This window comes from Mangifera indica, chromosome 12, assembly GCF_011075055.1.
Source record: "Mangifera indica cultivar Alphonso chromosome 12, CATAS_Mindica_2.1, whole genome shotgun sequence".
In the NCBI taxonomy this organism is placed as follows: Eukaryota; Viridiplantae; Streptophyta; class Magnoliopsida; order Sapindales; family Anacardiaceae; genus Mangifera; species Mangifera indica.
In genome coordinates, this window is record NC_058148.1 from 10,630,877 (window position 1) to 10,656,623 (window position 25,747).

Here is a 25,747-nt window from a genome sequence, read left to right on the forward strand (position 1 = left end):
TTTGGATATGGATAGTTTTATTATATAATTAATATCTTATATTTCATTTCATTTCTAAGTGTTTTTCATTCATCCATCATTCCAGTGGCCCTTTTTTTTTTTTGGGGTCAAATCTACAAATTCTTATATGCACAATTTTTATTCCAATCAATTTTAACCTTGATGAGAAATAAGAAAATAAAATATTTTTTAAAACTATATTTCTTTTCCATCATTGTCCTCTTATAAACTAAACAGTAGTGTAATTAAATCTTAAAAAAAAAAAAAACCGTTGTTATTTTATTTTCACCATTTGATTCAACATTAAGCTCATAAAAAAAATTTTAATTATGACAACATGAAGGATTTCAAATTACAATTATAGAAAAAAATAATAGCAAAGGGTATTAAGAGGAAAATGGTTTCCTTTATATATGAGGTATATTAAAAGAATAAATCCACTTCTTTTTAATTAATTTAAATATACATATATTTTTTTATAAAATAATTATTGAGACCCTTAAAATGAAATTTGATAGATGACTCTTCTAATTTTGGTCCAAGACATTCAATGCCTGAATTCGGGCCTTCTTCCTTTAGGTTTAGACTTGTATTTTCTAAGTCCATCACCAAATTTTTCTGACTAACATTCCCACTGATCTGCTCGGCGGAGGCCCATGCACTGTTACAGAGTTGAGCCTATACAGAGTCATAATGGACTCTATTTTCATCTCTCTTGACATGAAAACTTTACAATTACCTCTTATATATCTAATCAATTTTAAACTCGAGACTTTACATAATTTCTATATGTATACACTAAGTGAAAAATTCCTTAATTTTTACTTAAATTCTAGCACTTACCCCACAAAATAATGAAACTCAGGTGTTATCCGACTATTTATCCATTTGGTATAAAGTTACACCATTTGAGTAACTTATACTAAGTGCCAAAATACATTGGTATTTTGCCTATATTTCTTATATTGACTAAGAACCCATCCAATCCCATGTGAAATTTATTCCTACCGTCTTCCATTCCAACTACATTCATGAGTTAATTAGTAAAACAATAATCAAATTTAAACTCAAACTCTCAACTCCATAGTTATGTTTTAAATTTTTTAATTCATGAATAATTGTATTAACACAAGCATTATTAATGAATTTAATGTTTTTAGAAGTGGATTAACAAATTTTAAGTTAATTTAGATTAAATTCAATGTCGGAATGTAAAGCTTTTTTTCACTTGATTTCATGTTTTCAATACGAGATTGTGCAAAAAAAAAAAAGACAAAGATCAATAGGGTTGATTGTTTAGAGTTTTATTGTTAGCTTTACGATGAAAGTAAAATTATATTTAATTAAGTTAGTTTGTTATTATGGTATGAAGGATCGAATTAACCCTAAAAAATGTAATTTATATAATTAGTTTCCCAAAATTAAAATATAATTAGATAGCAAGTTACCGATATATGTTCATTTATTGAACTCTACCATAGTAAGAATTATGATAAGTTTTGAAGAGGAGAATATTAGAAAGTTAGTCTCTTCAAACTTAGTCATTTTATAACTTCTTCAATTATATTTCATTTGTAAGGATGAATTTAGGTTGTTTTTTCCTCCCATCATTTGATGGGCTCGTTGGGTTTGTTAATATAATTTTTTACTTAAAAAAAAGACAGTAGCCACCAATAGTGGTAAGTATACTGTGCTGAGAAACAAAAATTATATGTGGTGATGCTTCTCCGAAACAAAAACCTTCCTAGAGAGCCGGTGGCATATCCAATCAACTTTAAAGTAAAAATGAGACCAGCTTCATCAACACCCTCGGATACCCTCATAAATAAATATTAAGCAACAATTATTACAACAATAAAAGCAAATTAAGAATTGTGAAGTTGCTAGTTAGCCTCTCATGCCAAGTGGTACTTTAAGAAGCACATACATGGCATTCTATTGGTGTTTACTTATCTTCTCAGTCAAAGGTCGTGGGGAAATAATTAATTAATTAATTAATAACGTATAATTATACAATCTTAATTCTAAATTAACAACTATAATCAATATCCCAATGGCATCATCAGTTTCTACACGAATTAGCACTAAGGTCTACATCGATCACCAACTACCTTTTTTAGTAATGACAGCCGCACCAACGTACTTAAAAGTAAAGCTAAAAAAAATTATCGACATCCTGTCGAAAATTACTTGCAGTTTAATATATATTTACATTGAAATGCCTTGGTTAATAAAGTTTAATCGAAATTTAATATTAGCAGAGGCTTGATTCGGGATAAAGAAAGATTATTTTAATTATTTTATTTAGTTTATAAGTAATAAAAAATTTTGATAATCAATTATGATATAATAAGTAATATAAGTAATAATCTTATTATCAAATATTACTATAATAAGATAGTATTCATTTTGTTATAATTATATTTTTATTTATTAATTTAAAAAAATAACTTTATTTTCAATTAATATAGCAAATAATATAAAAAATATTTTAAAATAATTATATTTAAACATATTTAAGTGAAATAATATACTTGTATTCTTTTTATTACTTCTCATCTAACACAAAAATTATTTATACTTATCAATTTTCACTCAATTTTATTAAATATAATAATAATAATAATAATAATTTACATTCAATAATCTTCTAAATAATTTATCTTTAAAATAATATTTTAATTTTAATAATAAAATATTACTCAAACCCCCGTTCAAGTATAAAAATCAACAGACTCTGGACAAAATAAATGGAAACCATTTGCCTACTACAGGACATGACTGAGCAGTGCCCAGCTCAGTTAGTGTCATTAATACTTAGCTTAAGGATAACAAAGCTGCATTTAAGATATTTCGTAGTTTGAAAATAAATTTTGAAATTGTTCAAAAATTACTTTATATTTTTCCCCGATATGTATTTTACTTAGATAGAGATAAATCTTTTACTGTAAAAAATGGATACTTCCATAACTGGGAAAACAAGATGCTTCTAACATATATAACGTACGTGTTCCTTAAAAAAAAAATGAAAGTAGAAATTATGAACAAAAAGTAATAAAAAAATTGTTTACAATATGAACTTCAATCATGAGAAGTAAAGGCATTCAAAAATGTTTGCAGGAGACACAGGAAAAGAGAGATTTGGGTATGCCACTAATTTTGGTTGCTCAAATAATTTTCTGATAAAAGAAATTAACACTTAAGTTATATTTTCTTTTTAAACTGAACTGATTAATCTAAACGATAAAACCCTAGTAATTAACTTTTTATAAATAAATTAGAAGTTTAACTTATAAATATCATTAGAAGGGATTTAAACCCTTGATTTTATATTTAAAATCCCGGACAAATGATCTTAAATAAAACAATATTAATTATTTGGGACTCATGAGTTAATGTGATTATTACGTGTATATATATTTTCTTTTAGGATTAAGTTAAATATTATTGTTATTATCCTGTTAATGAAGACAAATCAACGAGATTAGTGCTCCATTAGGCAAGCTTCCATTGATGATTACTAATTGAATGGTTACAGCAATCGATCAAATAATCAACTGCTGATATTGCAGCCACTTTAGTGAGAACACCGCATATCTATCAACTAATGACACGTTTCTTTCACAAATTTGAATGGAATAGTTTAATGGGCAAACCTAATTTTACTCTTTAATGTAATAAGGAAACTTTATTTAAGATTAAATTGACCCTACCACAAAGATAAAATTTTAGATTTAATGATTAATTTTATAATTGTTGTAATAAATAAATTAAGAATTTAATATTTAAATATTTAAATAATTATTTTCATGTTTAAAATTCTTCACTTTTACTGTTTAAACTATCCATTGAGCGGATAATCATATTTTGCCAATCAAGCTTCTAGAAATGGTGAAAGAATCAAGCACATGTGGAAGAACGTGAAGACTAAGAATTAGAGAAGAAAGTATGGAGCTTGCATAGATTGGAATCTAAAGAGAGACAGAGAGAGGTAACAATGACGTCTCAAAAAAGTGAAAGCTGCCATTGGAAATTGAGAGAACATCACACGCCAACACATACCATGTGGGCATCAACATAACAGCACTAGCAAATTTGCTTGGATTTCCGAGCTAGCTCTTTCTCCTTCTTCTTCTTCTTCAATTATATATCTCTTTTTCTTTTCTTTTCTTTTTGTGAGCTACCCCATTTTTATCGACAATTTCGGGATCTTTATCTCCTCATTACTACATAACCAACCGACCAAATAACCCACATATAACTATCACTGTTGCATTCTTTGAGAGAGAGAAAGAGAGAGAGAGAGAGTTTGCTTTTTTGACAGTTTATTGATAACTTTATTCCTTGTTAGAACACAGCCTTGGTTATTGCAAAAGCGGATCCAAAAAATCAGATTCCAGTCTCTCATTTAATATGCTGTTAACCAATAAGAGGTATTCCAGTGACATCATGATCACAAATATGAAGAAATGGGCTGAAATTTTTTGCGATAATTTATGCATATATGAGTGTGTCTGTGTGTCTGTGTGTCTGTGTGTAAACAAGGGAACCAATATCAAACAGAAGGTTAAAAAAGTCAGATAATTTTGTTCTTCTAGTGAAGCAACTTTTGACTCTTGTGTTGATCTGGTCTTACGTTTGAAATTTGCAAACAAATAAATTTGGAGAATCCAACGATGTGGCTTCTTTTGCATGGTTTTTAGTGGCATTTTGGCGTTTCTTTAGCGGCGTCTTCAGTCTTCTTGTCCATCTCAACATACAAACATTCTGATTTTGCACTGCACAAACAACAAATAAGTACATCTGATTTGGTCAAATTTCCTATAATTACACAATCATTTTCGTCACCCGAGGCAACAAAGCAACAAATAAGTGCATCTCTTAAGCCGATAGTCATGTAATTGAAAATTCATACTCACCATTATGTTTTTTGTCTCTCTCTCTCTCTCGAATTAAAATCTGTAGTAATCAAGCATATGTGAAAAATAACTAAGCTCAGGTAAATTATCCTAAAACAATGCCAGACTAAGAGTTACATTGGAATCTGAAATTGCCCATTGGATGATTAAAGGAACTGAGTGTGTGTTGATGACACAAGAGCTGCTAAGTGTATTGGCCAAAAGAAGCAAGGCGTGCGCCCAATTATTAAAGGGTACGTTGTTAAGCTAGCTCTATCTTATGGGGGCCATCTGCAAAATGTCTGTGTGTGTGCCAGAGAGAAAGAGTTGCAGGAGATGGGAGAGTCATTACATTTCATGAAACTAGTTATAATGCTAATAAATTTTGTAGATAGCCACTATACTTACCAAGGATGAAGACTGAACTCTCTTTTGTTGTTTTGCAGAGGCTTTGATAAATGACATGAGCTCTTCTCTTAGAATGCTGCAAATAAACAAGGTTTATGAGATGAGAGAAACTCTTCAACTGTATATGATCCATGATCCAAGATTCTTCTTGGCTTCTTGTTTGCTTTATTTCCCTCACGATGAACATCTAAAATGAATCGATTTATCAACAAGATTTATGTCATTCTTATACTAATTTGGCAAAGAGATTAATTCATCTCATCTGAACAGATAGCAGTGTGCATAAAAATAACAACACAATAGAACAGAATTGGACATAATTCACATATCATTTCAAGGCCAAAATACACCCAAAAAAACTTCATTTGATCCATTATAACAACTTAGTCCTTCTTGTCAATCACCAAACTCCATGAACACATACGCCTACACATTTTACCATACCCATTTAATACAAGTGGGAAATAAGCAGCCAATAAAAAAAAAAAGTTAAAGATTAATTAAAAACCTACCGTTCTAAATTTCTTTCATTGATATCCAATTTCCATGTCAACTTCTTAAGATCTTTAGTGGTTTGATCTTGAGAGGTAGGGCCTTACTGAAAGAAGAAAAATAATAATAAATCACGAGGGATGAGTGGAGTTTCTTTCTGAGAGAACTATTGAGATAAACAAAAAAATCATAAGAGATGGCCGGTAGAAGATGAAGTGAATCCAGAGACATCTGTCCATGCATTGCTGGTATTCCAATATTGATCATTTCCTGACATTCCCAAAAAATTTCGTGATAAATTTATCCCTTGATTTTGTTCCATTTTCACATTTATCGATTGAGTCGTCCCAGAATCCACTGGCTTTGCCCGAAGCTGGGCAACATAACTACTAGGCGCCACCGTGCCCTCACTCTCGAACTGATATAAAGAAGTCGTTGGTTCCATGCCAGTAATGAAAGGATATTGCTGCACCTGTTGCAATCTCCACTGCTCAACAAGCCCACCTGATAATAAAGAAGAACCACCAGCACAACCACCTGAAGCAGCACCAACTTGAAATTCAATATCATTATTTCCACTATTACCACCACCAGTAACAGTTGCCACCCCAGGAGCTTGAATTCCTCCAAAATTCAAACCAATACTCCCCGAATTGTAGCCACTAAGATGATGTAAAGGGGACAAAATGGGTAATTGTGAGGGAGGAAGTGGCATGTGGCCGATGATATCAGCTATGCGACGAGTAGAAGCAGGTGTAGTAGATGAGGTAGACCCGCCGGATTGACCCCCAGTTACAGCAGGTGATTTCGATCTGCTGCTTGCTTTACTTCTTTTGTTTTTTCTACAGCCACCTCCGACTGGTACGTTTCTTAGTGCACCACCTCTAGTCCAGTATCGGCGACAAGTCTTGCAAAAGTGGCGAGGCTGTGAAAGGCTATAGTTATTGAAGTAACAAAATTTAGTGTTTGTAGAATCACATCTTGGACATTTTAGGGTTGATTCAAGTGGAGGAATCTTAGCCATTCGAGCTCGCTCCGCCATCGAAACAGGTCTGATGGAGCCTGGGCCACTACCGCCATAGCCGCCAGCTAAACTAGGTAGCGGCGGTAGTTGAAGCTGCGAGTTCTCAATGTTGCCTCCTACAGGTTGCTGATTTGATTGCTGTAAAATTGAAAAGCAAAAATGAAAAAACAAAAGTTAGACAAATAATCAAAATAAATATTTTGATGTGTTCGGTATATTCAAGATGAGATTAAAAAAGGATAAGAATATTATTTATCTTTTAATTTGCTTTTATAGAGAAGAGCCCAGGTAGCTATAAAGATTGAAAATAAGAGAAAATAAAAGAAAAAAGAAAACACTACCTGCTGCCAGTTGGGTGGATCTAGATAGACAGGAATGGATGAGAAAACCATGGTTGTAATTGAGATTTCTATCTTTTTGTAAAGTTTGATGGGTTCTTAGAGATATGGTGGAGAATCACATCAAACAAGAGAGTTGCAGAGAAAGAGAAAGGGAAGAGATGGAAAAGATAAAGGAGCCTGGTGGGTTTATTTATTTGTTCTTTGTTCTCTCTATCCCTTTTTGTTTTATTAAATTTTTAGGGTTTCACTAGGCAAAACAATATTTCTGGTTTCTTAACATGTAAGCCCTTTTTTTTTTTTGATAGTGTTTTACAGTGCTCAAAAAAAGATAATGATATTTATGTAATTAAGAAAAGAAAAGGTGGGCTGGTTTTTGGTGGATGTATGTCACAATCGAATGTCCCTTTGTTGCTTAGGGGTTTTCTTTTTTTTTTGCATGCATGAATGAAAAGTTAATATAAATATACACACTGTCTACACTAAAACTCTCTGAAATTTTGCTACTTAGCCAGTAAGAGATTGCACAATATATGATAAAAAAGTCACCCACCATTCGAGACGAAACAGGCTGCCAAAAGCAAGCAAGCAGTCACCCAACTGTGGCCAGTGTTGTGCCAAAACTGTGAAAAGAGTTGAATGCATATATTTTAAAGGGGTCTTTATATATATCTATGGCTTAACGTAAATGACTAAATTGATAAAAATAAAAAATTTAAAAAGATCGAGGTGAAGTTGGAACATACTCTAATGAACAAACCTAAAAATTATATCAATAGATTTTAATATGTTTATGGGCATATTGTTTTTACTAAGTAATGTTTGATTCATAAATATCAAAAATCAACAATTTAATTTTTATAAATTAATAATGAACAATTTATTTGTTAAAATTGAAGAAAATTGACACCGTTGGACCGTCAATATCACTAATTTAATTTGACAAAATGGAGAATATTCCAGGACTGATTTTGCTTGTCACAATTTTTCCACCAATCAAGGCAGAATGGAAAGCAAAATACCAATAAAATTTCATAAATATTCATATCTTACACATTGATTGTGGATTATGTTTTATCCATACACGTTTTACACGATGGAGGCTGCATAAATAAATTCACAATAATCATACTTGATGTAATATAATACAAAGAAATATGGTCTTAACCCTTACAACAAATTTTGAGGGTCTGTAACCACTTAGACTTGTAATTACGAATTGGATAAATCAAAGATGGATAATGTCTGATTCATATACCTTTTACACGATGGAGGTTGTATAAAAAAATGCACAACAATCGTACTTGATCTAATATAATACAAAGAATTGTGTTCTTAACCCTTGCAGTAAATACCAAGGGTCTGTAACCATCTAAACCTATAATTACGAATTGAATAAATCAAATATGGATAATGCTTGATCCATACACCTTTTACATGATAGAGGTTGTATAAATAAATACACAACAATCATACTTTATCTAATATAATACAAAGAATTGTATTCTTAATCTCTGCAATAAATTTCAGACATTTGTAGCTATCTAAACTCATAACTACGAATCAGATAAATCAAAGATAAATTTTATTGTAATACATTACATTGAGGTCATTTGAACCTTAAACGTTTACAAATAATTATTGATCCTTTATTACTTAAGTCAACTTCTATATTGAAAGAATCTTTTTTCAAAATAAGAAAATAAAAAATTTTATATTGAATTATACAGTGGTGCTTTTATATATTTTAATTTTTTAGAATGAAAAGGGTAAAAAAAAAATAGATGCATGCATCTAATTTCTATTATAAGCTTAATTCTATACCCATTTCTTCTTTATCATTGATCAAGATGTTATAGATTTTATACGTCTATTTAAAAATCAATAAAATTTATTTATAAATGGTTAAAGGCAATTATATTGAGTAGGGCCGAGGCTAAAGACAAAAAAAAAAAAAAGAGAGGGTGGTAGTGTCGCCATATGTGTAGATAAACAATATATATGTTGTGATACCATATAAGATAAAGTAAGAATAATATATATGTATTAAAATGGTATAATATAATAAATATATTATATGATATAATACATATTTTATAATATAATATATTTTATTAATATATATTTTAAATTAAAATAATTTTAATAATATTTATAATATTTTTAAAATAATAATGTGTTAATTATATTTTTTATTATTTTTATAAAAATTATATTATATAATATAACATACATTGAATTATAATGACTATTCTGATGCTTGGGACCGGGCATTTTTACTTTTCTATATGCCACGTCAGTTTTCATGAGGTCCCACGTCACCTTCTTGCAAGGTTCTTGTCTTTCCCTATGCCCGACCCTGGCTCTAGCTATAGCATTATTTACATTCCTTTATAAAATGGTCCTCTCTCTGCCTAAGATTAATATTTTTACTAATCAATAGAATAAATCATGTATAACATATATCTCTCTCATCCATCTGCTGCATCAGAAAAAAAGTTGGTCTCACTAGCAGCAGTACCACACAGCAAGGCACCCACATGAAACATGAGGCCCAGACTTCTATTGACGCTTTGATGCCGTCAGATCATATTTTCCTAATGATCACGATCAAATTCTACCGTTGATCCTTTCAATCATAACCCACTTGGAAGAAGGCTTAAATTTCGGCGGAAATTGCTACAGTTTAAAACTTCATAAAATACCTAGAATTATCAAAAAGCTAAAAAAAGAAACTGAAAATGTACAAAATCGACATATAGAAGATGAAGAAAACACAGCGCCTGGAATTTCTTTGGATAAAACACTGTTTCTTCAGAATCTCAATGGTTTCAATTTAACGAAAGAAAAAAAGGTATATCTACTGTATTTTAATGAAACGTGGAGCTGAAATTTTCCTTTAACCAAAACGGCAGCGTTTCACTAATGAGTTGTCTCAGCATCCTCCTCCGGACTAGCATCTCATCTCATGCAAACCAAAGACAAATCCACCCAAAATTCAACACAACCAGCAACTCTTTGATTCATACACCAAATGACCAACAAAACAAAACAACAATAATAACTCCTCAAATACTAGCACATTCCTCCCTTAAACTAATACCCATCACAACAACCCAACAGAACCACTCCCTGAGTAATCAGCTTTAAGAATAACAACTCCTCCTCCTTTAACTCATAATGCCAGAAAGATGGATCTCCCCTAACTTTAAGCCATAAAACAATACATCATTCTAATTTTGCCTCAGCCAATAGCCTTGTAACAGTAGAAACAACGCAAAGTAACCTTGTATCAGTCCATTTTGTCAAAGAACAACACAGAGTCTCTTAGTCATGATGATCTACACTGGCCTGTGAACCATTCTGAAGAAGGGCAGGAAAAGAAATTAGTCGGGGGATAAATTAATAAATTTAATATTTTATTTTGATAAATAGAGATACTTTTGTAATTTTAATAAATTTAAAGATGCATTAATAATTAAAATTTGTATTAAATGACGATAATATTTTTGTTATTATATTAACAAACGATAAAACGCTAATTTATAATGAAATCAAATAGATTTTACAAATAAAAGTAAATGACGATGTAAAATTAAATTTTTCAAACTTTTCGATACATCAAACTTTAGATAAGAAAAAAATCATATGACCTATTTAATAATCATGCGTTTGGTTGAGAGGATTAGAGGCGGTACTATAACCCCATTATTTATATGTTGTTATTATACATTTAATAATATGAGTAATGTTATATATACATATTTTTTATATATAATTTGAATTATAAATAATATGTTATCATAAGATTAAGTGTTATTTTATCTTTATTTTAAAATTATCTAATTACATAATAACATATCATTTATATATCTAAATTATGTATATAAAAAATATGTATATATAATTTTATTATAATCGTATACATACATGATATCTAAGCACATATGTTATGTAATATGTACAATAGGGTTTGACCGTGAACTGGATGTGAACCGACGGTTCAACCGCGGTTCAGTCCGATTTTTACTCTAAAACGATTTTATCCATTATATAAATTATCTACAGTATTGGATCACGGTTAAACTGATCAAATTGATCGATCCGATCTGGTTTTTCAATCTTTGGGTCAAAGGTAATTAATAAAAATTAATTATAACCGTATCTTGCCTTAGTTAATACTACGACAGTAGCTAATTATAATGGCACTCTCCTCTAATGGGTTTGTGTGAAGCATAAATTTAAAGACCAATGACCGCATTATTGGGTGATGATTCATAATTATTGAGTCTTATATTAATACATATTTTCAATAGTACCAAGATTTCTCAAATCTATTGAAGAATCAGAAAAATATTCATAAAAATGAGTGCAATTGACCGCAGGAGCTTAAGCGGCGCCGTATTACATTATAATCTTTGTTCTGATGATGCATTATCGCTCTACGAGCCACAAATTATTAAGAAAGGTTCATGAAAATCATCGGATAGAAAATTAATGCATTAAATCCGAATTCTCATTTCAAAACAAATTACTTGGATCAGGTTCAATCTCGAGATTCCAGATTATATAATATTAGTTTATCCTAAAAAATACAGGAGAAGCTGGAGAGGGTTCCCCGGAAAGAGGAGCTGAGCTCAATTTTCATAAATTTATTTTAAGTATATAAATTAATATTATTTATTTATTATTATATAATTAAATATTATTATTTAATTATATGATAATATAATATCTACATATTTATTTTTTATATTTAATATATATATATATATAATCTTACCCTATATATAATCGCATCTAGCCACCAAAGACTATAACAACGCTTTCACATTTTTTGTGTTAAAATAGTTTTAAGTATTTAAGACTACTTTATCCATTTATATAAGTTTCTATATCCAATTAAAACGTTTTATTCATCTGTATTATAAATTGAAGAAACAAAGATTCTTAAGTTTCGACGACGCAACCATTAACTGTACACATGGCGCTAAGCATGAGAAAATTCAACATTCAGATTTAACGTTAAAACTATCTGACCCATATTTTATAGGTAGATATAGCTGTTCGAAAAGAAGAAAACAGTGGTGATGTTTACGGATAAACTGTAAGTCTGAAAGGAAAAAGGAATTCCATGCATTTTCAAAGAAGCAGTGGTCCAAACACCATCTTCTAGGTGTGCTGCATGTGTCTATTGATCTTGCCCCAGTTTGGACCAATTGTTATATCGAAAGCATGATAAATATTTTTGTCATTTGAGATATAAAAATCACCATATATAATGCTATGTACATAGTCTTAATCAAAATAATATGTTATTTGTATTTGGACAAAAGAACTTTTTTGATTCACTCTCCATTAGTGAACCGGTCTTCCTAGAGAAAGAGAGAAAGGGTGTGAGATATAAAGTGATTAATCTGTTGATTACTTTCAACATATATGTGAGGTCATAATGGAATAGTCATCGCAAAATAATTGAGCACAGACACCAGGAACAGAAGAATCTTTTGTTTTTTAGGGTTCTACCTTAGTAGCAGTTATGCATGTGCTCTGAAAAGTGAGGCCTTGGATAATGTACTATCGCTTTGCTTTTTCACTGTTAAACAGGTGGAGCCATGGATTCCATAATCATCAATTATCTACAGCTTGATCTTAATTAATGATAACTTAATTAATGATCTCAGTCTCATGCATATAAATATATAATTATGAAGTTATGCTCCTTAATTCATAGACAATTGTTTGTGAAAGGCTTCAATCTTCATAGATGTTTTGTCCTATGGATTCCTTATATTTCAAAATTTGCCCAATATTCTTTTACCTCACAGTAGACAATTCAACATAATTGAACCTAATCTTTTGGCTTTGTGGTGGCTTTTTACACCATAAAAGTATCAAATTAATAAAAAATAAAAATTATGGTGAAAGTGCTAGCTACTTAGCCAAATTTAACAAAGCTATAGCCTACAAGATATTGTATTATTAATCACTGAAAGCTTTTCCAATGCTTCTTCGAAGACTCGTAACTACAAAACCCGAATGAGGGCAAGGTTTCACAGTCGCAAAAAAACTGTCTGCACTGAAGGAATTATAGGAAGAATTGTTTATATTTTTTAAGAGAGATCATGCATGCAACTTACCACACAGAGATGAATTGAATCTGACAAAATATAATAATTATAAAGATCATGTAATTTAAGCAAAGAGGTGAAATTTTTTTAAGGTTAGTGGTGTCGGAATCTAATTCCCCTATCTAATAAATGTGTGGCAGAACATGTGTTTAACTCATTTTCATGCATAAAGAGAAGAGCCTTCTTGTACATAGTTGGAAAGGAAGCTTGGCTTTGCAGCTTTTGCCACCCATTATCATTTTAATTTGTTATCTTGCTGTCACCTTCCCTTCCCACATCTCTCTTTCTTTCCTTCTCTGGCTCTGGTCAGATGATATACAGAAGACGAAAGATTAAAAAAAGACACTTAAGTTTTGGAGCTATCCCCAGTAATTAATTGAGTTATAATAGAGCTCACGTGCATTTCCCATGAAGATCCTCAAGGGACAGTCCAAAATATTTATTTAGGAGTGGGATTCAACTTCAACATCACTCCAATTAATTAAAGTTGCTTTTTAAGAGGATGAATACGGTGGAGGTGGTGGTGGTGGTGGTCCAGCTCTCTCAGCTTTGTAGTTCATTGTGCCAGCTTTCACACCAGAGATGGAAGTTATATCAGAATGTTGTCGGGCTGAATGGGCCCGTTCAATGCTATTAGGGTCCTTCATTGCCGTTGATTTAGGCGATGATGGGATAGCATGGAATAGGCATCAACCCAGTTGGATTGTTGGATTAACAGCCCAATTTCTGATGGGCTTTATAGTTGGATGGGAAAAATTGTAGATATAGATAAACCATATTATTGAGTAAATAATATTTTCCCACCCACCTCAGGCTTATGGCCAAAACTATATGACTGGTAACCAAAGAAATTTATAGGGACTTAGAACTGCTTGTGAGAAAGCAAGTACCTTTTTATCAACTACTCAAACTACAATTGAGACTGGTTCTTTGAGTGACAATATTGAAGATTGTAAAGTGATGTCAACTAGTGATTTACTTTATTAATAAAGTGACAAAGAAATACGTTGTTAATATCTCTTATAGATTTTTCAAATCCCAAAGTTAGCAAAGTTTCTTTTAGTATTTTTTATTCAAATAATATTTTATTATTAAAAAAAAAATATATTTATATAAAAATTAATAATTATGAATAATTATTATGTTTAGTTGAATATAATAAAAGAATATTAAGATATTATTTTATTTAAATATCATAAAGATTATTCTTAATAATTATTCTAAAATATTATTTATGTTATTATTATATCAATTGAAAAAAAAGGTAATTTTTTTTAAGGATAGAATTATAACAAAATCAAGATTATTTTGATAATTTTTTAATACATAAGGTGAATATGGTAATCTCATACCCTCATATATTACTTGTTATATCACTATTGATAATATAAGATTATCAAAATTTTTTACCACCTGATAAATTAAATAAAATAATTTTAATATTAAAAAATAAATTATTGAAATAATATTTGATTACTTTGAATCAAACATCCTCTTTGGCTGGAGGAGCTTGTCCATATAAAACTTTTTCTAGCATACACATCATCAGTAAATTCAGGATTGATATACCTGGCAAGTTGTGTAATATCAATATATACTGTCTCAATCAAATCTCCAATTAAAAGAACATTATTAACATATCTTCCAATCATAAAATTCGGCTAAAAAATAGTTCATGGCTCACCAAGGCCATATCTAATGCGTACTGAATTCGGCCCACCAAGGCCCAATTCTACTTTAGCGGAGAGAATGGCTCAGTTCATACGATCTCCACGTGTTCAATTTTAAACCAAATAACGTTTTCTTAATTTTTTTTTTTTTTTTAAAAAGGCCAAAACGCTTTTTCCCACACCAAAGGTTTATTAAAAACCCAACGTGCTACCACCAATTAAATATGGGAACTCTAACTCTCATTTATAAATTATTAAAATTAATATATTTAATTAATTTTAATAATAAAATTATCATTTAATTATATATATTAAAAATAATAAAAAATATTAATTTTTTTTAAATTAATATTTTAATTTATAATTAAATTTTAAAAATTTATATTTTCTCTTTGTAGGTTTCATTTTTATCGAACTTCTCTAATGTCAGAAACCAGTCACTATTTCTCTTTCTCTGTCGCCGAAGGTCATCAAGTCTCTCTCTGCAGTGACATCTCGACAAAGACAATAGTCTTCATCTCTGGAGTCCAATTATCGCCAAGATGTATCAAGGCGCTGGTGCTAACATGGGTGGAGGCATGGACGACGATGCTCCTGCTGGTGGAACCCAAGATTGAGGAACTTGACTAAGCTTCCAACTTTTTTAAAGTTTTTCAATTTTATGCGAATTCCTTCCCCATTTTTCGTGTTATCTTTACGAAAGATAGCACTAATGTATTTAAGTCAAATCAGATATCTTGTTTGCCTTCTTTTACCATTCATTTCATATCATTTATCAAAAGTTAGTAGTGGGTATACAGGAATAGAAAATGTGAAAGCAAATACTACGTTATGCATAACCAATATCAAATTGTCAAAACAACCTTAAGATTAACTGTAAGAACCAAAACAAATAGATGTACTATGTGTATATTATCAAAGACCGCTGTAGTTTGAAACCTTTTTGACAACCTCTTCTTCCATTTCCACTAGTTGACGGCAAAAACTTTCAACATCGAAAGCCTCTTCTTTAAATGTGAACCTGAACTCTTTCCACTGAAATTCACCAATTCCATCCTTAGTTACCAGATTAGGAACCTTTCCCAGCACGTCAAATCCTTTACGGTCAACAGAGAGCATAAATGCATCCTTCACACCATGCAATATTCAGAAATATAGATTAAAGCAAGTTTGAAACTCCATTGTGATAACCAGAGAGCATAAAGGCATCATTGACAGTAGGAGAATAACATTTGGAAGCTAAAGCACAACTGCAATATTTCAAACATCTATGATTTTGGTAGATAAAACCTGTTTTCATTCGTACTTGTGAAGCTTATATTGATTGAACAAGTGCTTACTAATAAATTAGGTAAGTGTCTTACTCTTGCATTTGTATTTGCGTACACGAAACAAAAAAGCACCAACGCCCTACGCCTTGCTTCACTTTGGTTGATGCCATCGATTAGATTAGCAGAAAGAGGTGCTGCAAGTGAACAAAATTCAAGATGTAATTCTATTAGTAAATGTCAAAAAGTATAACCTCCAAGACAATAGGTATTCCACTCTGCTGAAGACATCGATAATACTTTATGAAACAGTTCTTACCTATCAGATCAGCTTTACATGTTTCAACATCTTTCAAGTCTACTGCATGATTGCGCCCATTGCCATCAATAAACATGCATGAACTGAAAAATGAAGAACTTCTGTCAGATTTGCATCAACATATTGGATTCCTTAGTTCAGCTTTTTCTTTTTTGCCAAAAAAATTGTCCACAAGTTGAAGCACAAAAGTTTAAATTTCTCCAGAAAGTTATCAATGGATTAAGTGTACTATTTGAGAACTCTTGCCAATATGCTATTGACAATATGTTCAATTTTGCAGTCACCAACTACATGTATTCATAAATTTAACCAGATATGATAAATTTACCCAGAAAAAATCAAATACCTTTTCGAGAATTTGATATCAGCTTAACCAGAAAAAAATCAAATACATTTTCTAGAATGTGATATCAACTTAACCAGAAAAAATCAAATACATAGATTCTCAAGATAAAACAAAATAAAAGACAAATAAATGATAAATATTTTTACATTCAGATCAGAGAGCAAAGAAAGATTAGCAGATGAAATTGGTCCACACATATGGATTTTACCTTAAATTAAACTTATAAATCACATATTTTTCTCCCTCATTGATTAGCTCCTTGAGATTTTCGCTTCGAGAAGCAGTAATAAAGTTAGAAGAACTTAATACACCAGAAACTGTATAACTGGATTCCCTGATCACCCGTTGTTCAGACAGAATGATTTCTTTAAGACTTTCTGAAGCTAATTGGGCCTATAACAAGAAAAATACAGATACAATCAATCTATTCTAACCACAGTAATCATAAAACAAGGCAAGAATCAGCACATTAAATTGTATAATATAATACACCTTCATATGCTGGTATCCATACAATTAGAATCTACATATTGACTTGAAAAATCTAGTTCAATTCAAGCATGAGTTTCAAGTCATGTTTAGGTAGCTTACCTTTTCATTTTTAAGAGGCACTACATCACCACTTAAAGCAACTCGAGTTGGTAACTGCATCATGAGCAAAATTCAACTAAGGTAGACCATTACTTTGTCTTGTCTCAGGTAAACTAATTCAACAATTCAATTATTTACTATTATACAAGCAAGGATACAATATCAACAGTACATGGTATCTTTTGAAAGGAAGTTTTCTCACAGGATTGAAATAGCATAGGAGCGAGAGAGGGAGGGGGAAAGAATTTTTGTGAGTATATAGCAACATCTTGCATAACGAACAAAGTAAATCAACACCAACCTTTTTAATTGATCTAAGTAACTTAGCCAGAGGACCTGGGAAAGGACTAGCAACTGCTAATGAACCACGTTCATCAATAATTGTATTCTGCATCAAAACAAAAAAGGGTAAAGTAACCAAAAGTTTGAAGAAAAATTTAGTAACCAAACAGTGTATAGAGAGTACAGGAGATTTTGCAGGTTTGTTCATTGAACATGTCCATATATATGACTATATTTCCATATTGAATCCAAACATTTTGCTAAATATTTGTCAAGAAAAATTCAAGATTGTCAGTTAAACATAGATTTGAACATGAAAAAAGTATATTTATGAAAAAAATAAAACAAAAAACGAAAAACAAAACAACAGCACAGAGAGAAGCCATACCACGTTATGAAGCTCCTTTTCGGGTACCCAGAGGTATGGTCTTCCCCGCTTTATTATGTACTTGACTTTTGAGGTGTATATGTCTTCTTTGCTAAATCAATCAATCATGCAGAGTGCAATGTATACTTTTATCAGATTTCAACAAGCTATCCATTTGCTTGCTCAAAAAACATAACAAATAAAGGCAAAACTAGAAACCCATGTATTAAATTTGCTACTTTAGTATTTCTCTCTGCTTTCTAAATACTAAGCTCATTCCCAACTATGCCAAATAATCTCATGCTTGCTTCAAGCTCAACAAATTCAACAACACAAATCTGAAAACTTGTTTAGTTTTTCTTAATTTTCTCAGAACAAGTAAAATTCAAGACAGAAAAACCGAAGGGTTGAAACAAAACCGGGTACCTTCCTTTGGCATCAGCTTTGATGGTATTGAGTTGACCCTGCCAATTCGCCGCCAGTATGTTCTGCAATGAATTTTAAACTTAATCTTTGAGTAATTAACATAGTGAAAGTTTAAACTAGCTAAGCCGAATAACATTTTTGAGAGGTAAGCACAGACCTTGCATTTCTCAGCTAGTGTTAAGACGGTTGCCTTGTTGGTTTTCATCCTATTTTCCGACTGACGCCAAATGTTCGACGAAATTACTCCTCCAAACTCTGTTATTTGTTTAACTGTTGGAAGTGGCTCGCATTGAGGGCCACGTCACCACTATGGTTTTTGAACAAGGTTTTCTCTTTGTAAAATTAACCACAATTAAAACTGGACTTTTCAAAATAACCTCTTTTGGGGATATCAACGGGAGAAGTAGGGTCAAATATCTTATTTTTTGCCTCAATTTTTATTACGAGGATAACAATAATTTTTTATCTGTTTTTTTGCAGTAAAAAGCTCCTTTTTTATCTCTTACCCAAAAAAAAAAATTTCTCTCTATCTCTGTATCTGTTGAAAAAAATCTTTTCTTCGTATTTTCTAAATATAATATAAATATATTAAATAATAAAATTAACTAAAATTAAACCAACTTATTTTAAATATCATAAATAATATATGTTAATCATCTTAATATGTACAATAAAAATATAAATGAAGATATTAATATAAAGGTGCGAAGGTGGAGACAAGGACAACATATATTTTCGTCCTCTACCTGTCCTTAATTGTGAAGATGTTTTTCATCTTTATCTTTGTCCCCGATTCTATTAGAAAATCACCTATCTGTTATGGTCGAAAAAAGTTAAGTACCCTAAATTCAAATTGAAATTACCATCTCTAACCTCTTTTAATTAGAACATGATAATAAAATGTTTATTTGTAGAGTATAAAAAAAATTATTTCCAAACTTTATTTGTAACATTAGTATTAGTCTTGATTTGATTATTTTGATAGTGAAAATCGTTGTTAATAATTTTATTTTAGCTAGTAATCAAATTTTATAAAACTTGAAATTTTTTGTTTATAAACTGATTATATGAATTTAAATTACAATTTTAAAGTGTATTTAAAATTTTCAAAAAATTTTTAGGTTTCACAGCATGTTATTTAGAATCTTAATTTGCCAAATATCAAAAATATTTTAAATTTATTAAAATTATAATTAAGTCACTAGAAGTATAGGTGACATATATTTAAAGTTTTGATCAAATCATCAGAAGTATAGATGGCACTATTATAAGAAGTTATGAAATTATTTTATATTTAAATATTTATTTTCATTTAATTTTTTTACCAGTTTACCATAATCCTAATTAAATGTTTTTATATATTAAAGTTAGTATTTATTTAAGTATTATTTATTTAATTATGAATTTTCTTTTACCATTCTACATTTATTTCTTTATGTTTTCTGATATCAGTTGTCTTGTTTAATGTGCCTGCAGGTTTTGACTCTCAATGGGAGTCCCTTGTCTAGCATTTTAACTTGATTTTCGGTTTAAGTGAAATATCAGTGTAGCAAATTCATGTATTATTAGCTGCCATGTATCAGATGTTGGAGGATTGGAGTGGCATGAACCAGAAGAAGGCAAAGGCCTGCACATTGAACAGCCAAGTCTGCCGATGCTTGGTGGCTTTTTTTGTTTTACCTGGTTTTTTCCCTTCAATGTCTTATTCTGCAATCAATCCCTATTCATTCAAAATATTATTTATGTATATACTTACAAGTGATACTGTTTATACAGTCATATGATGGTCCATTTGGCTTGATTCTTAGTTTACAATCACATGATAAGTTTTTCAAATCATTTCTTCTAATAATGTTTTAAGATTGAACTCTTTAAACAAAAAAAAAAAACTTACTAAGGTCAGTTTAAACAGTTAGTTACATTTAGCATTAGAACTCATGATTATAAGGCAGGTCACCTTAAGATTTTCCACATGACAAAGATCTGAGAAAAGAAAGCAAATGGCTGTAATGATTCTTGAAGGTGGGCAGGCGCTCTATCCCCACGAGACATTTTCACGGGCGAATTAATACCTTTTGTTGTTTAGGAAAAAACCCAAAACCCCAACGCTGTCTATCTCCCTTACCCACCACATTCACATACAGAGAAAACTCTCATTTTCACTTTTTTTCACCTTTGTCAGGTGTTGATCAGACGGTCCAAAACATTTTTTAACATAAAGTCTGGTAGGCTTCCAATAAAAGGGAAAGTGGATCAAGGGAAATTTTTTTACGTGTGTATGTCTTTGCGTGTCATACGTATGGAGAGAAAAGAAAAGAAAGGGGAAAAAAAGTGTATGAATGGACAAGAAATCAGTGGTACCATCACTCACAAGAATGATTACAGGTCTCAGACAGCTCAGGAGACATGGAGATTGAATACAACAAATAACCCCACAGGTCCTCCACTTTTACTTTCACTAGACCACACACTCTCAACACCATGTTGCAGAGAATGTTGTCTCCTCTAATTCAAGATAAAAATTAAAAATAAATACTACAAGATACATTTTACAAGGGCTTTGTAGATGATTTAGATTAATCTATAAATTCATCCCCAAACAATCCCTAAAGAAAATATGTAAAACTCAAACGGAATCAATTCTTCTTGGCTGCTGATGATCTAAATGTTGTAGGCGAAGATGCAAGTGGAAGTACCTGTGAAGAGCTTGAATGAAACTGAGAAAGTTGATTACAATGATGATTATTGAGCTCTCTTTCTTTGTTTCTATCAACAATGATTGTGATGAAGGATCCATCTTCCTCATCTTTGAGAAAATTTGAACTAGGAGATTTGGTTCCATTTTCTTGAACTGACCCTTCAGTCTTATGAGCCTTCTTCTCAGATTCTAATATTTTCCTTCTGTAAAGTTTCTCCTCAGCATCTTGCAAAAACTTGAACTTTGGAGGAGGGGATGACCTTATCTTATTGAACTCAAAATCTGTGGATGATTCAAAGAGAGGGTTGAATCCATGTTGGTAGTAGGAAGAGTTCATAGGAGTAAGTGGTGGAGTGAAAAGTGATGGAGAAGCAAGAGGGGTTAAATATGGAGTCTCCACTGTGAGAAGTAAATCACTTAAGCTTCTATTTCTTGAACATTTTCTGCTCTTGTTATCACTTATAGACTTGCCATCTTCAGATTCAAGATCCTCCTTTGTTTCTTCAATAATTGTGAAGAGAAATCTTGGTGGCCCTGAAAGATTGTGCAGCCTCATAAGGTCTGTATCTATATTATCATCGCCAAAAGGCTTAAGCAAGAAATCATTGTTATTTGAGTAAGGTTCTTGAACAAGGGTATCATTAATTCTCAGAGAAGAACACACTTCTCGTTCTTGGGGATTCAAAGCTGAATGTCTCAGAGAGTTAGATGGCTTTCTCCAACAAAACATGGATAAAAATTCTCTTGCCGGGTTGCTATAATCATTTTCTATCTCTCTACCAGTGAGCCTCTTCTTCCACCATAGCAAATAGTAAAGCTCAGCAACTAAAGCCAACACAAGGCAACCAAAAATAACACTCAACCCAACTCCGACACCACTCAAAGATTTCATCTTTACTCAAAATCTCACTAGTAAACAACTTAGCAAACTACTCAAGACAATCAAACTTAGCCAAAAACAAACTTACTTGTAAATAGCAACTTTTTCCACTGAAAAGCCTCGATCTTCACTGAAAAGAGCCCAAGACCAAGAACCAAAGTGATGAACTTGACTAGAACTGCAAGAGAATATCAAAGCTTACTGGTTCTCTCTTCAATCAAAGAGGTTTTTAGTATATTCATTCCAACTTTATTTGCAAATATCTAAGAAAGCTTCTTTATTTCTCTGAAAATCACATTATCAAATGATGAAGATGAAGCATGATTAGTAAGCTTTTGAAGATAAACCCACATGAGCTAAAGTCTAAACCGCTCATTTTGATGAACTGGATATATTTACACTTCAAATATTTTGCCTCAAATAATGAAACACAAACCACAAGTTTCACTAGAGTGGTACTCGATAAATACAAAAAACAATGATCTGAAAACAAAGTGCTGTTAAGCAGAAAGCAAGTAGAACTGAGGCAATTGAGGAAAAACGTCTCGTTAGTTTGAGTGAATCACATTATCCCACCCAACTGTTGGACCAAAATTATTTTCGTCAGTATTGCAACAAAAATTACATTTTTCTATTCAAAATTAAAATATATATATTGTGTTAAAAAAATTAAATTAAATGACCTAAATTCGTATAGTGAGAGCAAAACTACTCAATATTATTTATTTAAAACCAAAATATCCGCTCATGAGATACTATTTATCTGGGTTTCTTTTTGAAAAATTAAATTAATTATCCAAAAATAATATATCAAAAGCAACAAAAATCAGATTTACATATATCATAACACAAAACCCTGTAACAAATTCATCCAAAACACTCAAAAATCAACTCATATAATCAATTGTATAATCCAAAAACTCTAACATAAAAACCAACTAAATTTTCTTTTAATCATGTAAATCTCAATACTAAAATGAATAAAACATGATAAGAAATGATAAAATAACCTCTTTTACCTTTTTTTTTTCAAATTAGACAAATCACTGAAGAAAAGTTGTTCTGAATTTGCGAGTAAATAATATCTCATTTGTATAATTATCAAATTGAATCAAACCATATTTTTTTAATATATATATTTATTTATATAATTATATTTGATGAAATTTTTAATAAGTAATAAGACATATAATTTATATTTTCATAAATATTTCGTTATTTATATTTTCATAAATATTTTGTTATTTTTTTACCTATACAGTGAATTTGTGAGTTAAAAAGTACAATTCACATGTGAATAGTGAATAATCCAATTTGGGTGAACAGTAGCTCATGAGTGGGTATACTCTAACTTAATTTTATTTTATTAAAAATATATATTTTTTAAATTATTGGGTTGATTCTTGAGTGTTTGTATAATTAATTATACGAATTGATTCTTAAGTATTTTGAATAAATTTGTGTAAGGGTTTTGTATTAGAAAAAGTGTCGACTTAATTGTTATTACTTTAGACATATTGTTTTTTTGGTAATTAATTTAATTTCCCAAAAAAAAACCTGGGTGAATAGTGCAATTCCGGTGAACATTACATCTCCGGTTAACAATGCCCCGTGAGTGGGTATTTTGACTTTTTATAAATAATATTGGAGTTTTTTGCTTTGCGCATATGAATTTAGAACATTTAATTTAATTTTTCAAAAATTAAATTATAATATTATCTATAATTATTTTATTTTTAAAAATTATCATGTCACCTTAAATTAATAAAATAAAAAAAAATAGATACCATATTTTTATCAACATAAGTCTTTTCCTTCTTTTCTTTCACATTCACCCTCTATTTTTTAGATTGTTTAGTTAGCCCCCTTAACCACTAATGCCACCACCCGCAAGCCATCCTCCTATAAAAATGTATAGAATTAGATTAGAGACAAATTATTCCTATTTGTTTCAAGTATTTACATGTGGTTGTAATGATGGGTTATTATTTTTCCCTTCCAATGTTGACAACAAAATCTTTATCCCTACATCTTCTCGGATATCAAAATGTTTATGATAAAATCTTCAAGTTAATGAATTGATCTCACATGATCTACAACAAACATATTCACAAATCACAATTATTGTCAAATTGATAAACCGACGAGATCTTCAAATCAATGAATGAATCTCACACAATCTATAATAGTAAGCCCATAAACTCCATCAATATACTATCGACCCACTCTAAATATCAAATCCTACAATATGTTAATGAAATCTTGTGTGGTTGTTGACATGCATAGTTTGTGAGGTTTGAGAAATAAAATATGGGTTGTGGTTATTTAGGATGACAATTAGGGTTTCCGAAATTTCAAGAACTAAATTACATATTTCAAACTTATGAAAAAATCAAAATATCATATTTAAAATATTAAGTTTAGATATGTAAAATTTTTTATAGATATTTGAAAAGTAAAATTAATATTTTACCCTTTAAGTATTAATTTTTTTACCGTGTTTGAATTTGGACTTTTAAAAATGTAATTTACACAATCTAAGGAATTTTGATATTATTGTTTTAGTTATTAACATGCAAATATTGTTGGGATTGGAAAAAATAGAAATGTATTTGCATGAGATTGATGTAATTTTTGCAGAAATTGACAAAAATATATAATGTCGACTATATATCAACAGTTCACACGTATTCCCCCAATTCAATAACCATTATATGAACTAGGGGGTACATTTAATTTTTATGGGAATTAGGTGTCTTATTAAATATTATGTGAACCCCCAATTGAATTAAGGTTACAATAACCCCATATTTCCGACAACATAGACACTTACCCCCAATTCAAGTACGCAATTTGAAGGTTTAGTGTAATGTTCTTCTTGAAGGGGAGAATATTAAAAATTCTCCTCTCGGAAAAGGGCATTCATGTAATTTCCTTCATCTACTTAGTTTTTATTTTATTTTATTGGCTTAATACGACAAATTGTGCATATCCAAACCACCTTAATATGCATATGAAATTGATTAAGTTTCTACTAAAACTCTTTCTTGGCCAAATTTTACTAGTCATGACAACTGATGACATTTAGAAGCCGTTTGGTTGGAGTGTTTTAAATATTACTTTGATAATTTATCTTTTATTACTTATATTACCTTATTTGATGTATCAATAATAAAATATTATAGTAATCTTCTATTAGTAATATTAACGTAGTAAATAATATAGGTGGTAATCTGATTACCATCTTTACCTTAGATATTAAAATATTACTAAGGTAATTTTAGTTTTATTATAATTATATTATTATTTATTAATTTTGTAAGATAAAAATAAATTTATTTTTAATTAATATAAAAAATATTTAAAAATAATTATATTCAAAGAAATTTAAGTAAAATAATTTACTAGTATTTTTTTATTATTGTTAACCAAATACATTAATTATTTATATTATTTATTTTTATCAAATTTTATTAAACGTAGTAATCATTTATACCTAATAATTTTTTTAATAATCTATTTTTAAAATAATTTTATTATTTTGATAATAAAATATTATTCAAACCAAACGTTCTCACGTTTGTAAACAAAGTAACCTTTTAAACTCAA

The 25,747-nt window shown here is 30.2% G+C and overlaps 3 protein-coding genes across 13 annotated transcripts; all 3 read right to left on the reverse strand.

Moving 5' to 3' along the window:
• Positions 1 to 4,366: 4,366 nt before the first annotated feature.
• On the reverse strand, positions 4,367 to 7,399 carry LOC123192318 (dof zinc finger protein DOF3.6-like). Of its 11 annotated transcripts, none has more exons than XR_006496856.1 (5): positions 7,164 to 7,399; positions 6,078 to 6,960; positions 5,819 to 5,904; positions 5,307 to 5,382; positions 4,367 to 4,778 (listed from the first exon to the last, which is right to left on the reverse strand). XR_006496856.1 is itself a non-coding variant. In XM_044604821.1 (3 exons), exons 1-3 carry the CDS (start codon positions 7,212 to 7,214, stop codon positions 5,873 to 5,875), a joined length of 966 nt encoding a protein of 321 aa, XP_044460756.1. In that variant the 5' UTR covers positions 7,215 to 7,399; the 3' UTR covers positions 5,607 to 5,872. The 11 variants fall into 11 exon arrangements, 2 of the variants coding, with proteins under 2 accessions (XP_044460756.1, XP_044460754.1); XR_006496855.1 differs by having other exon boundaries at positions 4,367 to 5,200; positions 5,307 to 5,493; XR_006496852.1 differs by adding an exon at positions 4,920 to 5,200 and having other exon boundaries at positions 5,307 to 5,493; positions 5,819 to 6,960; positions 7,164 to 7,397.
• An 8,374-nt stretch (positions 7,400 to 15,773) lies between these two features.
• Positions 15,774 to 18,893, reverse strand: LOC123192547. Its single transcript, XM_044605132.1, has 9 exons — positions 18,718 to 18,893; positions 18,561 to 18,622; positions 18,156 to 18,246; positions 17,787 to 17,873; positions 17,486 to 17,539; positions 17,103 to 17,287; positions 16,549 to 16,631; positions 16,326 to 16,426; positions 15,774 to 16,089 (listed from the first exon to the last, which is right to left on the reverse strand). The coding sequence occupies exons 1-9, from the start codon at positions 18,763 to 18,765 to the stop codon at positions 15,877 to 15,879; spliced, it is 924 nt and encodes a 307-aa protein (XP_044461067.1). The 5' UTR covers positions 18,766 to 18,893; the 3' UTR covers positions 15,774 to 15,876.
• Positions 18,894 to 20,900: 2,007 nt separating this feature from the next.
• On the reverse strand, positions 20,901 to 22,588 carry LOC123192558. The gene has a single exon (XM_044605142.1). The coding sequence runs from the start codon at positions 22,148 to 22,150 to the stop codon at positions 21,197 to 21,199; it is 954 nt and encodes a 317-aa protein (XP_044461077.1). The 5' UTR covers positions 22,151 to 22,588; the 3' UTR covers positions 20,901 to 21,196.
• Between the last annotated feature and the right edge of the window lie 3,159 nt (positions 22,589 to 25,747).

Coding starts and splice junctions, on each gene's coding strand:
- LOC123192318 (XM_044604819.1), bottom strand. CDS start 7,214: ATGGTTTTCTCATCCATTCCTGTCTATCTAGATCCACCCAACTGGCAG. Junction 6,961..7,163: donor ATCCACCCAACTGGCAGCAG/GTAGTGTTTTCT, acceptor TCAATTTTACAG/CAATCAAATCAGCAACCTGT.
- LOC123192558 (XM_044605142.1), bottom strand. CDS start 22,150: ATGAAATCTTTGAGTGGTGTCGGAGTTGGGTTGAGTGTTATTTTTGGT.
- LOC123192547 (XM_044605132.1), bottom strand. CDS start 18,765: ATGAAAACCAACAAGGCAACCGTCTTAACACTAGCTGAGAAATGCAAG. Junction 17,874..18,155: donor AAAAGGAGCTTCATAACGTG/GTATGGCTTCTC, acceptor GTTTTGATGCAG/AATACAATTATTGATGAACG. Junction 16,427..16,548: donor ATGTAAAGCTGATCTGATAG/GTAAGAACTGTT, acceptor GTTCACTTGCAG/CACCTCTTTCTGCTAATCTA.